Genomic DNA, 23,751 nt, shown 5'->3' on the forward strand with positions numbered 1-23,751 from the left:
CTCTCTCTCTCTCACTGAATGAAGAGGAAGCTAATTACTGCAGACCAATTTAGGCTAACTGAGGTTATCTAATTTAATGTAGCTACAACCTCTCTTACTAATTTAAAATTCTTGCCCTTGTTTCCCAACTCCATCCCAAACTATCCCATAATCTCCTCAAGGCTTCCATCCCCTGGAGATGCCCATGATCCTCCAGTTTGCAACCCAGAGTTAATTACTGCATCAGCTGTTGTTTCAGCTGCCAAGGTCCTAAAGTCTGGAGGCCCCTCCCATAACCTCTTCATAAACATAATACAAACAAGCATTTAAATTTACACTGTCTCTGGTTTTGAGTACAACGAGGTTTAATTTGAGGATCAGTTAGCAAGGACACTGAAGAAAGGCATGCAGCATCACATAATAATACTTCCACTTTGATACCTTCATTTTTTTCTCTCAAGAAAGAAAAAGTGATTTTCTCTTTTGATTCATTATGCTCAGGACAAAATCAGAAATTTTACAAAAGGAGTATGAACAACTACTTCCTTGCTTGATCTTTAATAAGACAGCTGCAGTAAAACTTAAAATAGTTCAGTGCCCGTTGAACTGAAGCACGTACAGTACCTGTAGAGACCTGCTGCAGACTATCCCTAAGCTTCTCTTTGATTCCTCTCAACTCACATCTTCCCGTGTTAAGTTTAAAAGTTGCTGTTGTCTTTATTGTTGGCAGCTTTGTGACGTTCAGTCCTGGAAGGCAAAGAAAAACATTGCCTCATTATTCAGGTAAGTAAAGTCAGAAATATTACTATTCAACAGTAAGACTTTGAATCCTTGGATCTACTGAATAACAAAACATCACACATCAACATTTCAGTTAATGAAATTGCCCTTTGTACTGGAAGGCAAAAAATCACTTTAAGTTTTGTGCATTACTCCATTGGCTGAGAATGTTTAAATAATTATTAATAATGATGCCCATCAGACATCGAATTGTCACACCAGAAAGCAAAGGCATTATCGAACAAGGACCTGAGAATTCATGGTAGCCTCTCAAGTGTTAATTATTGTCAAAGAACATGTTTGAAGATTTAAATAATTATAACAATAATTTATGTTAGTCTCTTTTTCTCTTTCATCTCCCTCATCCTCCCCCTTCCCCCAGTATTTTACATTATTTTACTTTCTGTACTCGGTTTGACAATGAATTAAACATTTTAAACTTGTTGGGAAGCAGAATTATGAATGATAACAGCATGGCTGTGAAGGAGCTAACCAGACGTCGGTGGCGTGGTGACTATGGAAACAGCAGGAAAGGGGAAGGACTTGTGGGTACAAGTAATGTACAGGATCAGTTGTCAAGACAGTTGCAGAGGAATGGATGAGATCAAGGAGATTGGAGCCAACAGACATGAGGGTTAGGGATGGCAATGGACAAAAAACAAACTTTAAATAGGCTAAAGGAAGAGCCTTCCTGAGGAAGGTCAATGTCAGGCCGTAGAAGTCAGGAATGTGCTGACAACTGCACTGTGGCCAGCCTGGCAGTATTTCACAGTCTATGGGCTGGCTGCCTATCCAGGATCCAGTCCAGCGTGAGGGAGTGGCCCTGCTTCTGACCACTGTCCTGTGACACTTCCTTTGAGGCGAAATACTTGGACGGTTGTTATGATCAGACTTTTATCATATCATACGGCCACACTGAGGTTTGCCGATGACACCACTGCCGTAGGCCAAATCAAAGGAGGTGACAAATCACCATATAGGAGTGAGAATGAAAACCTGGCTGAGTGGTGCCACATCAACATCCTCTCACTCGATGTCAGCGAGACTTCAGGAGGAGGAAACTGAAGGTTCCTGAGCCAGTCCTCATCGGGGGATCAGAGATGGAGAGGGTCAGAAATTTTAATTCCTCAGTGTTATCAGTTCAGAGAACCTGTACTGGGTCAAGTCGTAAATGCCATTACAAACGAAGCACAGCAGTACCTCTACTTCCTTAGAAGTTTGCAAAGATTGTGCATGTCATCTACAACTTTGACAAACTTCCATAGATGTGTGGTGGAGAGTATATTGACTGGTTGCATCACAGCCTGGTATGGAAACAATAATGCCCTTGAACAGAAAAGCCTACAAGAAGTAATACATTCAGCCCAGTCCATCACAAGTAAAGCCCTCCCCACCACTGAGCACATTTACAAGGAGCACTGTCACAGGAAAGCAACAGCCATCATCAGGAGCCCCACCACCCAGGCTATGCCCTCTTCTCACTGCTGCCATCAAACGGAAGGTACAGGGGCCTTAGGACCCACACCACTAGGTGCAGGAAAAGTTATTACCCACCTCCACTGGGCTCTCAAACCAGAGGGAATAACTTCACTCAATTTATTACATCACTGAACTGTTTCCATAACCTACGGACTCACTTTCAAGGACTCTATCCGAATGGTGAAAGGCCTTGATAGAGTGGATGTGGAGAGCATGTTTCCTAAGGTGGGAGTGTCTAAGACCAGTGGGCACAGCCTCAGAATAGAGGGACGTCCTTTTAGAATGGAGATAAAGAGGAATTTATTTAGGCAGAGAGTGGTGATTCTGCGGAATTCTTTGCCACAGGCAGCTGTGGAGGTCAAGTCTTTATGTATATTTAAGGCAGAGTTTGATAGATTCTTGATTGGGCAGGGCATGAGGGATACAGGGAGAAGGTGGAAGATTAGGGCTGGAGGGAAAATTGGATCAACCACGATGAAATGGCCTAATTCTTCTCCTCTATCTTAAGGTTTTACGGACTCTTCATTTCATGTTCTTGATATTTATTGTTTAATTATTATTTTTTTCTTTCTATTTGTATGCAGTTTGTTGTCCTTTGCACACAGGTTGTTTGTCTATCCTGTTGGGTGCAGTCTTTCGCTAATTCTATTGTGTTCCTTGTATTTACTGTGATTGCCTGAAAGTACGTGAATCTCAGGGTGGTGTATGGTGATAAATATATAGACTCTGAAAATAAATTTATTTTGAACTTTTGAACTGTTGTGATGGTCCCCTGATAAAACAACTTGTCAAAACTCATTACCTAAGATTCCATAGAAAAAAAAACAGCATTAAAAAAAGATATCAGAGGCAGACAGCTTATTTATAATGGAGGTACTTCTATTCTAATTAACCTTGGCTTTGATTTTATATTGAAAGATCTGTGTTGATAGATGAAAAGAGTGGAAACTCAGAGGCAACAAAGCACAAATGCAGATTTCATTCTCCTTTTCCATCCGGAGGCATTGTGGATGTTTCACATCTTTTTCTGAATATTAAATTTTCTCTTTATATCCTCAAGAACAAAATAATCATTAGCTGATGGTAGCTAAATTCCAGTGACCACACTTCAGAGGTCCTACTAAAATGGTGATACGCTAGTACTTGTTTTGTTAGTCAGTCTAACATCTGAGTTGTGCTGATCACAAAACAGAACAGAAGGTTGAGAACTGTTGAGAGAAGCACATACAGACCAGGATTTGAAAGAGACCTTTATTTAGATAGCATTACATTGCAGATACTATTGTTTGGTTATTCTGAAAAGCAGCTTTCTACCCATTGTCTCACTTGCTCCTGCCCCACTGAACTCATTTCTGCATACCTTGACACTGTTTTATCCCCCCTTGTTCAATCTCTTCCCACCTATGTTCGTGACACTTCTCATGCTTTGAATTTTTTCAATGATTTTAAGTTCCCTGGCCCCCATCGCCTTGTTTTCACCATGGACGTCCAGTCCCTATATACCTCCATCCCCCACCCGGACAGTCTCAAAGCTCTTCGCTTCTTTTTCGATTCCAGACCTAACCAATTCCCCTCTACCACCACTCTCCTCCGTCTAGCGGAATTAGTTCTTACTCTCAATAATTTCTCCTTTGGCTCCTCCCACTTCCTCCAAACCAAGGGTGTAGCCATGGGCACCCGTATGGGTCTCAGTTATGCCTGCCTTTTTGTTGGCTTTATAGAACAGTCCATGTTCCAAGTCTATACGGGTATCCATCCCCCTCTTTTCCTTCGCTACATCAACGACTGCATTGGCTCTGCCTCCTGCACATATGCTGAGCTCGTTGACTTCATTAACTTTGCAAGGTGAAGGCAAACTTTCACCTTGCCCTCAAATTTACCTGGTCCATTTCCGATACCTCCCTCCCCTTTCTTGATCTTTCTGTCTCCATCTCTGGAGACGGCTTATTTACTGATATCTACTATAAGCCTACGGACTCTCACATCTACCTGAACTATTCCTCTTCCCACCCTGTCTCTTGCAAAAATGCCATCCCCTTCTCACAATTCCTCCGTCTCCGCCGCATCTGCTCTCAGGATGAGGCTTTTCATTCCAGGACAAAGGAGATATCTTCCTTTTTTAAACAAAGGGGCTTCCCTTCTTCCACCATCAACTCTGCTCTCAAATGCATCTCTCCCATTTCACGCACATCTGCCCTCACCCCATCCACCCGCCACCCTACTCGGGATAGGGTTCCCCTTGTCCTCACCTACCACCCCACCAGCCTCCAGGTCCAACGTATAATTCTCCGTAACTTCTGCCACCTCCAACGGGATCCTACTACCAAGCACATCTTTCCCTCCCCCACCTTTCTGCTTTCTGCAGGGATCGCTCCCTACGCGCCTCCCTTGTCTATTCATCCCCCCCCATCCCTTCCCATCGATCTCCCTCCTGGCACTTATCCTTGTAAGCAGAACAAATGCTACACCTGCCCTTACACTTCCTCCCTCACCATCATTCAGGGCCCCAGACAGTCCTTCCAGGTGAGGTGACACTTCACCTGTGAGTCGGCTGGTGTGGTATACTGCATCCAGTGCACCCAGTGTGTTCTTTTCTTTTATATATTGGTGAGACCTGACGCAGACTGGGAGATCATTTCACTGAACACCTATGCTCTGTCCGCCAGAGAAAGCAGGATCTCCCAGTGGCCACACATTCTAATTCCACGTCTCATTCCCATGCTGATATGTCTATCCATGGCCTCCTCTACTGTCAAGATGAAGCCACACTCAGGTTGGAGGAACAACACCTTATATTCCATCTGGGTAGCCTCCAATCTGATGGCATGAACATTGACATCTCTAACTTCCGTTAATGCCCCTCCTCCCCTTCTTACCCCATCCCTGATTTATTTATTTCCCCCTCCCTTTTTTTATCTCTCTCTGCCCATCACTCTTTGCCTGTTCTCCATCTCCCTCCGGTGCTCCCCTCCCCCTTTCTTTCTCCCTAGGCCTTTTGTCCCATGATCCTTTCCCTTCTCCAGCTGTGTATCCCTTTTGCCAATCACCTTTCCGGCTCTCAGCTTCATCCCACCCCCTCCGGTCTTCTCCTATCATTTCGCATTTCCCCCTCCCCCCACTACTATCAAATCTCTTACTATCTTTCCTTTCAGTTAGTCCTGACGAAGGGTCTCGGCCCGAAACGTCGACAGCGCTTCTCCCTATAGATGCTGCCTGGCCTGCTGTGTTCCACCAGCACTTTGTGTGTGTTGCTTGAATTTCAGATTCAGTTACATTCAGGCTTAAAGTAAAAGCATTACTATGCTCTTGATGTTTTAGTTTTCTTTCAATGAATCAGAATCAGGTTTATTATCACTGGCATGTGATGTGAAATTTGTTAACTTAGCAGCAGCAGTTCAATGCAATACATAATCTAGCAGAGGGAGAAAAAATTAATAAATGAAATAAAACATAATAAAGAAGTAAATCAATTACGTATATTGAATAGATTTTTTTTAAAGTGCAAAAACAGAAATACTGTATATTAAAAAAAAGTGAGGCAGTGTCCAAAGCTTCAATGTCCATTTAGGAATTAAATGATGGTATTAAATGATACAAGTCAAATAGTGATAACTCCATACATAACTTCTAGACACCAACCCCATATCTGTCATTGTGAATCCAGATTTAAGTCATTTTATAAGCTGTCATTGTGATTTGAATATTCACAATGTAAACATGCGAGGGAACTTTAGTTTTCATAATATATTGTTAAAAATATTAAAATTACTAACTAAACTATCACTAAAAGGAACTGTCATTGTGATTTTAATACTCACAATGTAAACACGCAAGGGGAGTTTAATTTTCATAATATATTGTTAAAAATATTAAATAAAACTGAGTGCACGTGTGTTTTTTGTTTAATCTGTGCTTCACTTCCTTGGTTATTGAATGTTATATTTCTGCTATCATGGTAAATATCAGACGTGCACACATTGCAGTGTGAAGATCAACTAGAACAGCAACTCCTGCATGATTCACACTAGCCGACAATGAGCAACCCTGACAGAACACATCATAGCAATGTGAAAAACTGATCTACTGCATCAAGTGTGAGTGCCAATCATTCTGGTGACATTGTACCTGTGTTTGCAAATGCTGGTCAAAGAATCTGGATGTTGCACTAAGATATGATGACAAGCTCCAATTCTAAACTTCAAAGAAAAATAAATATTTTGGAGTTTCAGACTAAGCAGTAGCTGGCATTTTAAGTAAACTTACATATGAAGTACTTTAACTTGCATTGTATATAGATGTGTTGTACTGGAATTAAAACAGGTGCCAAAGGCTAATTATCAGTTTCTAATGGACGTTCAGCACTGGCGCAATTCAAATCCATTATCAACAATACTTTCAGGTAGAAATGTAATTACCATCTATATTAGCAATATTATAAAAATGTTCAATTCAACATTTTAGGAAAGTGAAGTATTCTACTGAATTTGTGATCATTGTGCTGCAGCAGCCAATGGACTGAATGGTACAACATCAGTACATCCTTTAATGCTGTAGTGGCAAAAGGGAAAATAAAGCAGTATTGGAACAACACAGATTAGCAAATCTCCCAATGGTCTGGATGGAATCTGGAGCACAGCTACAATATCCAGATGCTTGGGTGGAGCTCTACATTACATGGCTTCTCCCTTTACAACTAGTTCTTGAGTACTGCAAGTGGATGTGATCTCAATCGGTGACCCCACATCAATACAGCCATATGTAAATTCTACAAGTCAATTTCAAGGTAACTACTGCAAGTTGTGATTACTTTCTCCAGGTAGAAAAAAATAAGCATGAAAGCAACTGACTCTAAGTTTGTTCTTCAGCTGTCATTAAACATATTGTCAAGATATAAAATGCAAAATTAATATTATTAATTTCAAATTTACAAGTGCCATTTTTCCCCCACACTACCAAATCCAATTTCTCCCTGTCTCTAATACCTCGGGAGTTTGCTGATCTTCCGGGTGATTCCACCTGATCAGAGGATCTTCCCGCTGATCATCATAGTCAAGTCTTATAACAAGCAACACCAAAACACAATTTCAAAGAAACAAGTGGCAGCCACGTGGAAATCTCCCGCTCACTTACCTGCACAGTGCGTAGCATTTTTTATATTCTGCCCAAGGTGCTGACATTGAGAAGACATGCCACATCTAAATGTGTAAGAATCCTCGGACTCTGCCAAACACATTCAAAATAAGTTAGTTCAACCAATAAAACTTCCATTGATGAGAATAATAATTTAATAACTTCAGACCAAAAGAAGATCATTCACTGCTATGTCAAATTTTAAAATAGAGAAAAAAACTGTAATCTCTCAGCGGGTCAAAGAAACAGTTAATATCCAGGTCTGCGATTCTCAGTGCCGATGAAACACCTTGACTCTGAAATGTTAATGATGAGCAATCAGTCATAACTCACTGGAATTACCCTAAAAGGAGTGAGACACAATAAACGGTTCATGTTTAAAAATCTTATGCAGATGCAGGCTTGAATCCACTGATACCAGCTGAGGACCAGTCCCTAGACTTCCACGCACTCCCACATTGTGCTGTCCACTAACTTAACACGTACTTGATAAATCAGCTTTATTTGGTTAGATAGATAGATAGATACTTTATTCATCCCCATGGGGAAATTCAACTTTTTTCCAATGTCCCATACACTTGTTGTAGCAAAACTAATTACATACAATACTTAACTCAGTAAAAAAATATGATATACATCTAAATCACTATCTCAAAAAGCATTAATAATAGCTTTTAAAAAGTTCTTAAGTCCTGGCGGTAGAATTGTAAAGCCTAATGGCATTGGGGAGTATTGACCTCTTCATCCTGTCTGAGGAGCATTGCATCGATAGTAACCTGTCGCTGAAACTGCTTCTCTGTCTCTGGATGGTACTATGTAGAGGATGTTCAGAGTTATCCATAATTGACCGTAGCCTACTCAGCGCCCTTCGCTCAGCTACCGATGTTAAACTCTCCAGTACTTTGCCCACGACAGAGCCCGCCTTCCTTACCAGCTTATTAAGACGTGAGGCGTCCCTCTTCTTAATGCTTCCTCCCCAACACGCCACCACAAAGAAGAGGGCGTTCTCCACAACTGACCTATAGAACATCTTCAGCATCTCACTACAGACATTGAATGACGCCAACCTTCTAAGGAAGTACAGTCGACTCTGTGCCTTCCTGCACAAGGCATCTGCTTAGCCTAAGGTCAAGATGCTTGGAATTTGTACTGACTACATCATATTTCCCATAAAATATAGACACTCAAATTCTCAGTAGTAACTACAATTGTGTAGTTCGGCACAAAATTTTGCATTTGCTACTTATACTGACATCTGAATCCACTGGGATCATTTCAGGTGCAAAAGTTTGCAAGTTAGGTCACAGTTTAAATTCTTAATAAAATTAATTTGCATAACTACACACAAAAAGTATTTAACAAACTAGAAATGTTATAGAAAATAATTTTGTACTTTCATTTAAAATAGCTTATTTACATATTTGCTATTTGCAACCTGGGTTAGTTTTATTCATCCACTTTGTTAGAAACTCTGTATTTGTCAATAACTCTGGGAATAACCTCATTTTAAAATCACTGAAAATATCCTAATAGATCTATAATGAATCTTGTATAGGTATATTCTGGCCAGTTTCATAGTAAATTGAATGACTTCTGAATGTTAGAAAATATTTAAAACATGTTTGAGCCCTTTAGAAATGACGAGGAATATGAAGAGGATTCCCTGCTCAGCACTAAAAGCAGATTTTACAATTTTGACATGAGTCCTTAATGGTAGAGCTTGTTCCAACAAAACTGGAATAAAAGATTGCACAACATTAGTTTAGTCAGTTATGCTTGCATTGTGCTGATATTCCTGGTATTCCAAGTGGAAACTCTACCCTTCGTCTGTAATTCTGTTTAATGCCTCAGAGTCACATTCTACAAGTAGAGTATTTCTCAAGTTTCTGCATGGTGCAGTGTGAAGCCTTAAAGTTTACTTTATTGAACATTTTTAGTAATTAGAACCCAATTTAAGGATAGAAGTTCAAATATGTGGCATTAAAGCTTTATTTAACATCTATTGAAGAAACTCACCAGCAGCAAAATGCACATTTGACAGGCAGCTCAAAGAGCATATATCAGCTCCGCCTCTTTTACTGCAGTTAAGCAGGGCTTTGGCTGACACTTTCGATGGTAGGAGCTTCTCTGCTTCTAAAGAGGATAAAAAGATGACACACTCATGGGGAAAAAAAGATAATTGCATGGTTAAGACAATTGCCTTTTAAAATAACATTACACTGCCTCCAATTTACAATCAAATCCCATGACCATGACAAGTGGTAAAACTTATTTTGTGTTAACCGTCTTCCATTGCCAGTAAAAAGTCAAAAAGAAGCAAAGATAAACTTGAATTGACAAAAGAGTAAATGATGCAACACACTGAGGGAAAACGTGAAAGAGAGAGAGAAATCGCTCAGACTGACCATTGCGATATGAAATGATCATAAAGGAATCAGAGAAAAGTATCTCCTGTTTCTACATGCTATTATTGGCAATTAAAAATTACATTTAATGCAAACAGATAAAACTGAAGATCCATGAACTGAAGGAACTGATCTGATATTCATCCAGTAAATATCCTATTGAGGCTTCTAATGACACTTAAAAGATTTGACAAACAAAGGGCCATAGAAGTAATCAGTTCCATATGGTTTCTTACCAACACAGTCTTTCTTATTCCAATGTAATTTATAACCTGGTTGACAATGGCACTCGTAACTTCCCACTGTGTTTACACATCTGTGTTCACAGCCCCCATTGTTGATGCTGCACTCATCAACATCTAAAAAGAATTCAACCAAAAACAAAAAAGATACATACAATTACAAAAAAAGTTTTTGCCAACTTTCTTCGTAGCTCAGAGTAAATCTAGTCACAGTGGTAAGACATGCAATATATATGGGAATAGGATTGTCTAATTGGCCTCAGCATTCCTGATTGAGGGAGGAGAATCTGATCAGTTCATGGTCTTGCAAACCAATGTTTTCTTCTCTGTTGATGACTTGACAAGAAGCAGTTTTGCTGTGGAAATACCTTCAGAGAAAAGCTGTCCCATCTCATACCTGAAGTTGGGTACATGAGCAAGGCAACTGTGGGCTGTCTGATTGGTGGCAAAGAAGTAACTCAGACGACCGGAGAGAAAAGAACTAGGGAAAAGTTAAGGAACAATTGTTATATATAAAGTAACACTGCAAACTGATAAATCTAACTAGTAGTGTTCTGGAAGTGGTGGAGGTGCAGGACAATTCAGAAGTTCAGCTAAAGAGAGAACAGAAAACCTGATATCACTGGCATGCAGGTTGGTGAGTGACAGAGGAATAGTGGTGTTTTGCCTTTGTGCGCTAAGGCCACAGGACAAATTGTACCAAGTCTTCCAAGCACGTAACAACATACAACATGAACAAGATTATTATTTAGATCAAAAACTATAAATAACTCACTGGATAATAACACCTAAAAACTTTAAAATTAAATAAGTAATTTATTTAAAATAGAAGGTACGATGGAAATCATGATGCTTCATCATTTCTGTTGTATCTTGCATCTTTTAGTAATTAACCATGGTGACAGGCACAAGATTTAAAAAGAGCTTGGCGCCTTTTAGAATGTTTCTTTGGGCAGCAATCGTAACAATCTCTTAGGCTTTTGGCAGGGGACAGTAAAAGAAGTGAGATGTAAACAGAGTGGCCATCGTTGGAGTGGACAGTGTTAGAGAGGGCAGACTTTGGCTCCACAGGTTTGGATGAGAACAGGCACAGGCTAGAACTTCAGCTTGGGAGGCTAGAAACTTTACAATTGTAGGCAGGATGGTAGCTAAGGCAGTAGAATGCTCCTCCTGAAGATGTGGAATTGCAAGGGTACTTAATAGTTTTTCCTGATGACTACATCTGCAGGAGGTGCACCCTTCTTCAGCTCCTGACAAGGTCCAGGAACTGGAGTTGGAGCTGGAAGCACTCAGGATCATCCATGAGGCTGAAAACCTCATAGATGAGATTATTACTGAGACGGTCACACCCAGAGTGCAGGCTTCAAAGAGGTGTGTGGCCAGCAGGCAAAGTAAGGGGAGTAAGCAGCTAGTGCAGGGTTCCCTCTGTGACCATTCCCCTCAGCAATGAGTATACCCCTTTGGATAATTCTTGGGGGATGACCTATCAGGGCACAGCAGCAGCAGCTAGACCAGTGGCACTGTGGCCAGCTCAGAGGCTCAGCACAAACGGGTAAAGTCAGGCAGAGTCAGAGTGATAGGAGACTCAATATTTAGGGGGATGGAGAGCAGATTCTGTATCCGCGAAAGAGAAGCCAAGATGGTACATTGCCTCCCAGGAGTTAGGGACCAGGATGTCTCAGAGCAGATAGTGTGAATGTGGGGAGGATGTTTCCTATAGAGGGTGAGTCTAAGACCAAAGTTCAAAGTATAATTTATTATCAGAGTACATACATGTCACCACATACATCCCTGAGATTCTTTTCCTGCAGGCATGCTTAACATATCTATAGAACAGTAACTGTGAACAGGATCAATGGGCAACAAACTGTGAAAATGTAAATATAAATAAATGGCAATAAATAAACAAATGAGCATGAAGTGACAAGATAAAGAGTCCTGAGAGTGAGACCATTGGTAGTGGGAAGACCAGAAGTAGAATGAGTGCAATTATCAGAATCAGAATCAGGCTTAATATCATTGGCATACGTCGTGAAATTTTAAACACAAGAGATTCTGCAGAAGCAGGAGATCCAGAGGAACACACACAAAATGCTGGAAGAACTCAACAGGTCAGGCAGCATCTATGGAAATTAAAAGTCAACATTTCAGGCCAAGACCCTTCATCAGGACCTGATGAGGTGACTTGGCCCAAATTGTTGACTTCTTATTCAAGTTATGTAAGATTTCTGGTACGATAGCAGTGTGCTCGGATGCAGCGGCCAATCTGGGTCCAAGCAAAGGTGTATGTGTTCGACCTGTACATCCCTTTTATGATCGCAAGGTCAGTGCTGGATACTAAGAACATCAGGACTACCCCATCAGAGAATTGTTGTTGTGTTGTTGCTTGGACTTGTGGTGGGCTGTTGTTGTGCCGAGACAGAGAGTGATCCAACAAACGGAGCGAGTGATCATCTTAGTGTTTTATTGGGGTCGCAAGACCCTGCTGGAAATTGGTAATGTAGAATACTGCAGGTGCGGTTCACTGATTCATTAGTGAGACTGATGGCGGGGTCGGGGCAGAGATAGTGGAATTGCCTCGGTAATGCTGGGGGACTGCCTGTTGCAGATGCCTAGGGAAGAGATGCCGAAAGTGACATGGGAGAGAGCAGAGGCATAGTGGATCCACTGGAGTCCATGCTTGTTGGGGTCCAGCCCCTCCTGTCGGTGCTGCCCTCCGGTGTCCGCTCCGTGCTGCCCTCCAGCGTTCGCTCGGTGCTGCCCTACAGTGTCCACTCAGTGAACACCAGGACATTTTACCATAAGTTTATAACCATGCCACTCAGAGACTTGGGCTATATTATTTATTTTCATCTTTCTGACTGCATGTTTTCTGAAATCATAACCAGAAGTGCTATTTGTGCTATGTCCTATGTGCAGTGATTTGCACCTTGGCCCCGGAGGAACGCTGTTTCATTTTGCTGTACTCATGGTTGGCTGAATGAGAATTAAGCTTGAACTTGTGAAGAGTAATAGGGTAATTTCAATCACATTATGAACATATATTCTACCCAGTTTTATGTCAGTCTACCAGCAGCCACTCTATTCTACACCTCACTGCTCTATCACCTTTATTATTCTTCATCTTGCTCGATTTCCATTCTATGAGCCAGACAAACTGGGATCAACAGACAATCAGCATTTTCTCTGGTCAGAACAAAGAGCATTTCTGTCACATTGACAACTACCGGTACTTAAGCTATTTGTTTTCTCCACCCATCTATCTCTCTGAGATTAAAAAAAAATTCCTCACTCTTCTAATTCAGAAGAAATATCAACCAGCCGAAATATTAACTTTTTCTTTCCACAGATGCTGATGGCCTGCTAGGCATCTCAGCAATTTCTGTATTTTTAAAATTTCATCTTTTTGGTAAACATTACTTCCTAGTTTGTGCCAATTGTTATTTTTATGGTAAAAAATAATTAATTAAAAATCTAAACTCTGAAGAATGTCTCGTGAAATGTTCACATCAACTTACCTCCACAATGCGTTAGCCCATACAAGGTATATCCTTTCTTACAAATGCACTCAAAATATCCTGGGTAGTTAATACAAATGTGATCACATGCTCTGTCAAAGAAGCATTCGTCAATATCTGCAAATGGCAATGGGCGCATTTTATCAGTTAAAATCAAATCAATTACAATCTACTAAACAATAGAAAAAAATCCATCTCACCATAGGGTATGGTTATTATTTGCATTATGGGACATTGACCAGTGCCAACCATCCTGTCCTAAACGCTAGCTGGGTGGATTGTTAGGAATTAGTCCCAACACCAAGGAAAAGCCTATTATCAATCTTCAAATCACTGTCAGGTGGTCTGAGCTGTAATATATTTATAAATGTCTGTTCAACTTCTTTTGTTTTAGTCTAGTTTTAGGTTCCAACTGGAATGTATCAAACACTCAAATGGAAGAGGAAGTTACAAGTAATGACACCAAGATTTAGCTTGATTGCAATGCACCAGATAGATGAATAACAAAACAAAAATTTACATATGGGATACATTTAAAGCATTTTTACGTGGTCAGATTATTTCTTATTCAGCTAAACTTAAAAAACAGACTAAAGTAGAATTAGATAAAATTTCAAAACAAATTAAAGATTTAGATAATATCTATGCGACTTCCCCTAATATTGACTTATTTAAAAAAAGGGTGGAACTTCAACCACAATATAACCTATTATTAATTCATCCAATTGAAGGTTATTTGCTTAAGCTAAAGAGCCAATTTTATATGTTTGGAGATAAAAATAACAAACTACTTGCATCTCAATTAAAATTGGCTGGAGCCAAAAGGCAAATTTTGAAAATTCGTAGAAAGGATGGTACCCTGGCTTTGGAATATGAAGAAATTAATAAGATTTTTCAAGATTTTTATACTGAACTTTATAAATCTCGATGCCCAATAGATTCTTCTGAAATGAATGCCTTTTTACGAAAGATTGCTTTTCCTAAAATTTCTGCTGAGGATCAAAAAACTCTTGATGCCCAAATTACTGAATCCAAAATTCATAAAGCTATTTTTTCAATGCAATCTGGTAAGGCCCCTGGACTTGATGGTTATCCTGTAGAATTTTATAAAACATTTGGAAAATTGCTTTCTCCATATATGTTGGAGATGTTTAAAGATTCTTTTGTGAAAAGGGATTTACCCTCTACTTTTTATGAGGCTTCTATTTCTTTAATTCTCAAAAAGGATAAAGATCCTACTGATTGTGCCTCATACAGATCTATTTCATTATTGAATGTTGATGCTAAGATTCTGTCAAAGATAATGGCCAATCGGTTAGAGAGTATTTTGGATAAAATCATTTTTAAAGATCAAACAGGCTTTATAAAGGGTCGTTATTCTTTTTCAAATGTTCGGAGACTATTTAACATTATATATTCTCCCTCTTCTAAAACTCCACAATGTGTTGTATCTTTGGATGCTGAAAAAACATTTGATCGAGTCAAATGGAAATATTTATTTAATATTTTAGAAAAATCTGGTTTTGGTGTTAATTTTAATAATTGGATTAAAACGATATAAAGCTCCTATTGCTACTGTTGTCACTAATAACTATAGGTCTCCTTTTTTCCAGCTATCACAGGAGACAAGACAAGGTTGTCCATTAAGTCCTTTGCTATTTAATTTAATATGAGAACCTCTTGCTATTGCTCTTTGTGAAGCCAAAAATATTCATGGGATTTTTGTGAATGAGACCATGCACAAGATCTCTCTTTACGCTGATGATTTATTGGTATATATATCTAAGTCTGAAGAATCTATTCCTGCTTTGCTAAAATTATTTGACAAATTTGGAAATTTTTTTGGATATAAAAAATTAATTTTAGTAAAAGTGAATTGCTTCCTTTAAATGAATCTGTCTCTATATATGATAATATTTCTTTTAAAGTTATGGATTCTTTTAGATATTTAGGTGTCATAATTACTAAAAAATATAACAATCTTTATAATGCCAATTTTCCTCCCTTAGTGGACTCTATGAAGTATTCACTTAGTAGATGGAGCCCACTTACATTTTCACTTGTTGGCCATATTCATGTAGTTAAAATGATGATTTTACCACAATATTTATATTTATTTCAGAATATTCCTGTTTTTTTGACTAAAATTTTTTTAAATTGGATTGATTCTATTATTCTATCTTTTATTTGGGATAATAAAAGACCAAGAATTAGTAAATGTCATTTACAAAAGTTGAAAAAGGATGGAGGTCTTGCTTTGCCTAATCTAAGAATGTATTATTGGGCTGTTAATTTGCGATATATGTCCTTTTGGTTATATTGGGCTGATAGGAATGATCGGTCAGTTTGGGTAGACCTGGAACTGAGAGCTGTGAAAAAGTTCTATTTAACCTTGTTATTAGGAGTTGCTCTACCTATACAATTAGCTAAAGTTGCTAATTTAAACCTATATCTTATGGTTAAGCACTCTTTACAAATTTGGCTCCAGTTATGCAATTTTTTTAATCTTAAAAAATTTAAACTTTGCAGTTTAATTTATTATGATTACTTTTTTAAACCTTCCCTGAGCGATCCAATTTTTTTTACTTTGGAAAAATAAAGGTATTAATTATTTTTTGGATTATTTAAAGAAGGCAGATTGATGACTTTTGAACAATTAATCGATAAATATTCTCTCTCATATTCACACTTTTTACAATACTTTCAAGTTAGACACTTTTTACAAAAATATTTAAGTAATTTTCCTTACATATTGGAGGCTGACTTGTTAGATACTATTAAGAATATGAACCCCTCGATGAGAGGTTCTATTGGAAGAATTTATAATTTATTATTACAATGGGATAAGTGTCCTTTACTTAAGATTAAACAGGATTGGGAGGAGGAACTCAATTTGACTTTTATATGGGAGGATTGGACACGGATTCTGAAGTTGGTTAACTCCTCTTCGACCTGTGTTAGTCATTCACTGACTCAATTTAAAATTGTACATCGTTACCATTTGACAAAAGGAGAGATTTTCTAAAATATTTCCCAATGTTGACAAGTATTGTGATAGATGTAAAACTGAAATAGCTACACTGACACATATGTTCTGGTCATGTTCTATACTAAAACAGTTTTGGAAGTCAGTCTTTTTGACAATTTCTAAAGCACTCAGAATCAACTTACAACCTAATAAATTGACTGTGCTTTTTGGAATAATTCCTCAAAATACCAATAGTATTTCTGTGTCTGACCAACATGTTATAGCATTTGTTACATTGATAGCTAGGAGGGCCATCTTGTTGAAATGAAAGGATATATCAGCTCCTACTTTGTCACAATGGTTCTCTCAAGTGATGCTGTGTCTCAGTTTGGAGAAAATTAGAAGTTGAACCTTTGAACCTTTATTTGATTTTGAGAAAAAATGGGGCTCATTTGCTCGTTATTATCATTTGAGTTAACTGATAGATTTTCTCCATGATCTAATTGTAAGTTTTTTTGATATATTTTTTTTTCTTGTTGGCTGTTTAATGTTTATTTTTCGAAGCTTTCTGTATGCCGCATAGCTCCAGGGTTGTACCCACAATGGGCTTCTTTTTTTTCTCACTTTTTTTGCTTAGTAGGGTTTTTTTATTCACAAAAATTTTCAATCTTTAAGATAATTTCTTTTTTTTGAGGCATTGTAAGTGTTGTTACTTTGATGTACCTGTGTTATTTTTGAATAATAATAAAAAGATTTGAAAAGAAAAATTTACTAAAAAATAGGTATCATCAAACAGTTGTCAAAGTAAGTTAGGTAGATAAGATTGAACAACAAAACACTGTTGGGTTAATTATTGCTTCTTGAAATGCAATTTCATAAAGTCAAATAAGAAGGTAGGTCATTCAGCATTTCACTTCAATACTTGCAGTTCCACAAAAGACTTTAAACCTTGTGATGCCTGGCTTGAATGTAATAACTTAAGCTTATCCATGACCATACACATATTGTGGTCTGAGAGATCAGCAAACAATCAGAAAACAATTAAGTGACGTTGGTCTTTGATTGGAGTACGTGGCAAGTAATATGGAATTAGCTGCCTACTTTACGAGTCTGATTTTAATTTCTATTTATAGAAAACATAATTTGAAATCAAATCTTTATTAACAGACTTAAAGGGATAAATACATTTATGCTAGTATTTCAACTCACTTCTTTTAAAACAAAAAAAGAAAAAAAAGAAAATTGTCTTCTATTGTCTTTTGGAATAATTCACAAAGTAAAAACCCATTAAATGGTTGAAATATCTAATTTGTTGCATATTTCTTGGCTACTTAGTTTGCATTTCCAGCCAGTTAAATTGGTCCAGCAGTGAACACTACCACTTTTTAAAATTTACACTTTATTTATCAACTTACCATGTGCACTCTGTTGCCACTTTATCTCCTGTACCTAATAAAGGGTCCACTGAGTGTGTGTTCATGATCTCCTGCTACTGTAGCTCATCCACTTCAAGGTTTAATGTGTTGTGCATTCAGAGATGCTATTCTTACACACTGCTGTTGTAAGGAGTGGTTATTTGAATTACTGTTGCCTTCCTTTCAGCTTGAACTGGTCTGGCCATTCACCTCTGACCTCTCTCATTAACACGGTGTTTTCACCCAGGGAACTGCTGCTTGCTTTAATGCATGATTGGCTGATTAGATTTTTGCATTAATGAACAGGTGTAAAGTGGCCCCTGAGTGTATTGCTTTAAGTTTAGTTTTGTTTAGATATTCATGTGTTTGCTGATGAGTTGCAAAGATGAAGCACTCAGCAGTTACTTTTCAAGACAGGACAAGGTAGGATAACGGAACAAAGAAAAACTGAACCCAATTTTGTCTTTAAAGGTTTATGCATGAAGCTTTAAAGCAATATATACCTTTACTTATTTGCAACATAAATTGCATGGAGACCTCAACACATGACAATACTCCTGAGAAGTGTTATGGTGGACAAGAAAATCCAGGAAACTGATCATTTTACTGATCCTAAGTATCATTTAAACCAACCTTGGCAGCTTCTTTCATCTGTTAAAAGCTTGTAGCCTTTCTTGCAATTGCAGTCAAAACTGCCAATAGTATTCTTACAGAAGTGATCACAATCGCCATTATTGATCAGGCATTCATCAATATCTGGAAGATAAATGAAGACTATTCATTACTTTTACAATTAATTGTTTTATCCAAACATCTGAGGAGAATGATATGAAGAGTGAGAAGCTTTTTATTAAAGCCAAAAACTCAAAGTGGAATCTAACATCCATGCTTAACATAATAGGTTTTCATGAGATAAATGAACAATGTGATAACTGGAGAATATGAATAATTTATCAATAATACACATTGCATGAAAACTGAAGAAAGCCAAACTAAATACTCCACTAACTCATGTGAAAATCCATCCGTCCACGAGCTATGTACTCACAATCTATGTAAGTCCCTTCTATGGGCTGCACTTATCTTAGCAGTTACAGACCTACCCTACTCAGGCAGCAAAGTCAGTCACCAGAAGCCCATAACACATAAGAGCAGAATTAGGCCATCTGGCCCATTGAGTGTGCTCCACCATTCAATCATGGCTGACTCTTTTTTTAAATTTCTTCCTCAACCCCAGTTCCCGGCCTTCTGCCGGTAACCTTTGATGTCATGTCCAATCAAGAGCCTATCAATCTCTGCCTTAAATACATCCAATGACCTGGCCTCCACAGCTGCATGTGGCAACAAATTCCACAAATTCACCAACCTTTCGCTAAAGAAATTTCTCTGCACCTCTGTTTTGTAAAGGCACCCTCTATCCTGAGGCTGTCCCCTCTTGTCCTAGACTCTCCCACCATGGGAAACATCCTTTCTACATCTACTCTGTCTAGGCCTTTCAACATTTAAAAGGTTTCAATGAGATCATCCTTCTGAATTCCAGTGAGTATAGACCCAGAGCTGTCAAACATTCCTCGTATGATAGCCCTTTCATTCCTGGAATCATCCTTATGAACCTCCTCTGGACCCTCTCTAATGCCAGCACATCTTTTCTAAGATGTGGGGCCCAAAACTGTTCACAATACTCAAGGTGAGACCTCACCAGTGCCTTATAAAGCCTCAGCATCACATCCTTGCTATTGTAATCACCTGACAGGACCAGGACAACAGATGTGTGAGAATGTCACCAGCTTCGAATTATGTCAAAGTCACACAGTAACCTGACTTAGAAATACATCACCCGTTTTTCAGGTTGTGTCTCCCTCCCTTACAACACTATGCAGGATCACAAGACCTTGGCTCAATATCACCTTCTCAAGGGCAATTCAGAATGGATAATAAACTCTGACATCACCAGCCACGATTACGTACAGGCCATCTCCACATTACAAGTGTTGGTGGCATTCCCAAATGACAGCCCATAGCACAATTTTCTATAACACGAAATGCATCACCTGCACATGGGGTGAGAAACGGAAGTTGAAACTGAGTTATTTACCTTTTGCCACATAAATTCTGTGTGAGTGTATTTTATTCTCTATATACCTCAAATTCATGATTTGTAAATTCTGTAAATGTGAATTTCTGTAATCTGAATATCCATAACACAAGTTACCTACATTGTTACCTGTAAGTAAATGTGGTGAACTACATATACCTGTCTGGACACGCCACCCCCCCCACCCCCCCCACTGACTGCTCCTGTGGCTCCTCCCACGGACCCCAGTATAAAGGCGATTGGAGACACCGCCCCGGCCTCAGTCTCCAGGATGTAGTGTGGTGGTCACTTACTGCTTGTTCTTTCTTCCAGCCAATAAAAGCCTATATCTCGCCTCACGTCTCCGAGAGTTACTGATGGTGCATCAATTTTATTAGCTGGAAGTTTTCAAACGTGGAGAGTATTTTATGTCCAGAAAAATTAGACTTGGACCCTCAAGCTCCAGAAGCAGCTCTTGCCTTTGAACTCTGGCTTGCATTCTTCCAATCATACTTGGAAGTGATTCCAGTGACTGAGCCTACCACAATGTACAAAATCCTCCTTTCCAGAGTCAGTCCGAAAGTATTCTCCCTTATCAGAGACCTGCCGACCTACCAAGGGGCACTGGATGCCCTCAAAAGACAGTACCTGAGGCCGGTGAACACCGTTTACGCAAGACATCGCTTAGCGACGCGGCGACAGCGAACCGACAACCCGACCTACCCCATGGAGGCGACACCTACCCACAAACCCAGGGCCACTTAAATTTCTGACCTTTTGACGGGAATCAGATGACTACGATTAAGCCCCAAGTGAGGCAAGAGACAGCCGGAAGACCCGGAGTCTGGAGTCCTCGGACCGGACCGTTATCCCGAATGCGGATGGAACGGACCGGACTATGACAGCACCCCACCTCCCCCCCACCATGGGAGCCTCCAGGTGACCAAACAGGCTCCCCAGGAGTAAGCTGTAGGGTTTCTCCGAGCCCTACAGACACTCGTGCGGGCCTGCGACTGCAAGGGACTGATGGCGGAACAACATGCGGAGCTCCTGGTACGAGAAGCCTTCGTTACGGGGATCAGGTCAGTGTACGTGCGCCAGCGGCTGCTGGAAAATGCCGATCTCTCCTTACAGTCGGCGATCAAGCTGGCCGACATGCTGGAGGCTGCTCTGCACAACACTGACGCTGTCCAGACGCGCGATCCCCCGCCGGTCCCGTGGACACCGCAGACCCCGCCACCCGCGAGCGAATCGACCTCGGCTGCTGCCAGTCACGAGTCCACGAACTCCCTGAAACCGACCACAGCTGCTGCCAGTCGCAAGTCCACGCAGTGTTACTTCTGCGGACTCGAAAAGCACCCCTGAAAACGCTGCCCGGCCCGAGAAGCGATCTGCTCCAGCTGCGGAAAGAAGGGCCATTTCGCCAAGATCTGTAAGTCTAAACCACGAGCGGGGTCTGACAGCACCGCGTGTGAGGCATGGGGGCCGCCATCTTGCCTGCCCGCCTCGTGCGAGACATGGGGTCGGCCATCTTTGTCGGCGCCACCTCGCCCCGCCCCCAACCCACTGGTGCTTACTGGGCACCAAGACGACGGTTCAACTCTGGCCTCCGTAACCCTCGACCAAAGCGCCCCACACCAGCTTGCAAGGTCAATGATGGACATCCTGATGGAGGGCACAGGACTAGCTGCCTGTTTGACACGGGCAGCACTGAGAGTTTTATTAACCTGGACACGGTGCAACGCTGCGGACTTGTCACACGGCCGGTAAGCCAGAGGGTCACCATGGCTTCTGGGTCGCATTCCACAGACATCCGGGTGGGTTGTGTAGCGACATTGGTGGTGCAGGGCACAGAATATCGGAACTTTGCGCTACTGGTCATGCCTCAACTGTGCGCGCCTGTGCTATTGGGGCTGGACTTCCAGAGCCACCTCAAAAGTGTGACTCTGGCATATGATGGGCCCCTCCCACCACTCACTGTCAGGAATCTTCAGTTTTGTGGGACTTCGTCATATACCCTGCTACTGACCACACACACACACCGACCCATGGCAGGAGGTCCTTCCCGAGGCACTCCACTCTATCCGCTCCCTGTTATGTACGTCCACCAATGCCACCCCTCACAAGCGCCTATTTTCTTTTCCCAGGAAGTCTGCCACTGGGACCACCCTACCGGCTTGGCTGACATCCCCAGGGCCAGTGCTGCTCCAGAAACATGCGAGGAGCAATAAATACTCCCCGCTGGTCGAGAGGGTTCACCTTCTACATGCGAACCCCCAGTATGCCTACGTGGTCTTACCTGATGGGCGGGAGGACACGATCTCCATCCGCAACCTGGCGCCCGCAGGAGCAGCAGACCACTACCCCAAACACTCCACGGTAACTATGAACCCTGTACCCGAGGTGACACCGCGCACACCCAGCCCTACACAGACTCCTCATGACACTCCCATACCGGGCGCCTTGCACACGCATGAGGGATCACTGACGCCTAGTGGGCTGACACCTCCAGTTAGGCCGGAACCAGCACAACCACCGTCTCCGGTGCAATCACAGCCGGTGCTACATAGATCGCAGCGACAGATTCGACCACCTGATAGACTTAACCTGTAAATATACTTGTAAGAAACTTCACCCCAAGGGGACTCTCTTTTAAAACAAACGGGGGGTGAATGTGGTGAACTACATATACCTGTCTGGACACGCCCCCCCCGCTGTCTGCTCCTGTGGCTCCTCCCACGGACCCCAGTATAAAGGCAATTGGAGACACCGCCCCGGCCTCAGTCTCCAGGATGTAGTGTGGTGGTCACTTGCTGCTTGTTCTTTCTTCCAGCCAATAAAAGCCTATATCTCGCCTCACGTCTCCGAGAGTTATTGATGATGCATTAATAAATGCCTCCAGAACTACAGAATTTACCATGTTAATGAAAACATCAAAATTGTCACTAGATTAATTGGACATGACCTAACCTTCACAGATGCATCCTGACTCTCTGATGAAGTATTAAAAATACAAGTTGTTTTTTTTTGGTCTCTCTGTGGTAGTAGATTCAGTAACTTTCTAAAGGTAGATAGATAGATAGGTTAGCTTTATTTATCACATGTACATTGGAACATCAAAACATACAGTGAAATGTGCCATTTGCATCAAATCAGTGAGGATTGTGCTGGGTAGCCTACAAGTGTTGCTACACATCCAGTGACAACGTAGCATGCCCAGAAATTACTAACCCTAACCCATTCATCTTTGGAATGTGAGTGGGAAACAGGAGCTACTGCAGGAAATCCACACGGGGAGAACGTACAAATTCCTTACAGTCAACACCGGGGGTCAAAACCTGATTTTACAGCTGGCTGCTGTAAAGCACTGCACTAAGAGCTATGCTACTGTGCCGCCCACAATTGATAATTTACTTCTAGTAATCCATCTTTTTTTTTTGTTTTTTTCAGTAATACATTAAAATTTTTCTAATCCAGAAGGCACAATTTATAAATCAATCTTTTCTCACACCTCTTAAACCTTAAAACCAGTAGATTGGTAAAACTAGTTGATTGTATTTTAAGTCTAACTATATTCTCCAGTATCACGTTCTCATTCTGTAATTAAGCAATGGTCACAAATAAAAAAATTTATTTTACACACAGAGGGTAGTTGGAAAGCAATGGTGGAGTATGAAACAGAATAAACTTCAACTAGATGACGTTTCAAAAAGGAAGTAAAGAGAGCAGCTCAGAACAGAGAAATCAGTTCGTGTAATGGT

General features: G+C 40.5%; 1 protein-coding gene across 1 annotated transcript in view; it reads right to left on the reverse strand.

Annotated features, from left to right (window-relative positions):
• Positions 1–23,751, reverse strand: part of scube2 (signal peptide, CUB domain, EGF-like 2) — a 117,171-nt gene that overhangs the window by 40,572 nt on the left and 52,848 nt on the right. The window contains exons 9-14 of the mRNA XM_073049550.1: positions 18,550–18,672; positions 13,534–13,650; positions 10,010–10,132; positions 9,385–9,501; positions 7,369–7,458; positions 604–726 (exon numbers count right to left, since the gene is read on the reverse strand). Of these exons, the coding sequence (XP_072905651.1) occupies positions 604–726; positions 7,369–7,458; positions 9,385–9,501; positions 10,010–10,132; positions 13,534–13,650; positions 18,550–18,672 (693 nt within the window). The remainder of the gene's footprint in view (positions 1–603; positions 727–7,368; positions 7,459–9,384; positions 9,502–10,009; positions 10,133–13,533; positions 13,651–18,549; positions 18,673–23,751) is intronic.

Source organism: Hemitrygon akajei, chromosome 6, assembly GCF_048418815.1.
Source record: "Hemitrygon akajei chromosome 6, sHemAka1.3, whole genome shotgun sequence".
NCBI lineage: Eukaryota > Metazoa > Chordata > Chondrichthyes > Myliobatiformes > Dasyatidae > Hemitrygon > Hemitrygon akajei.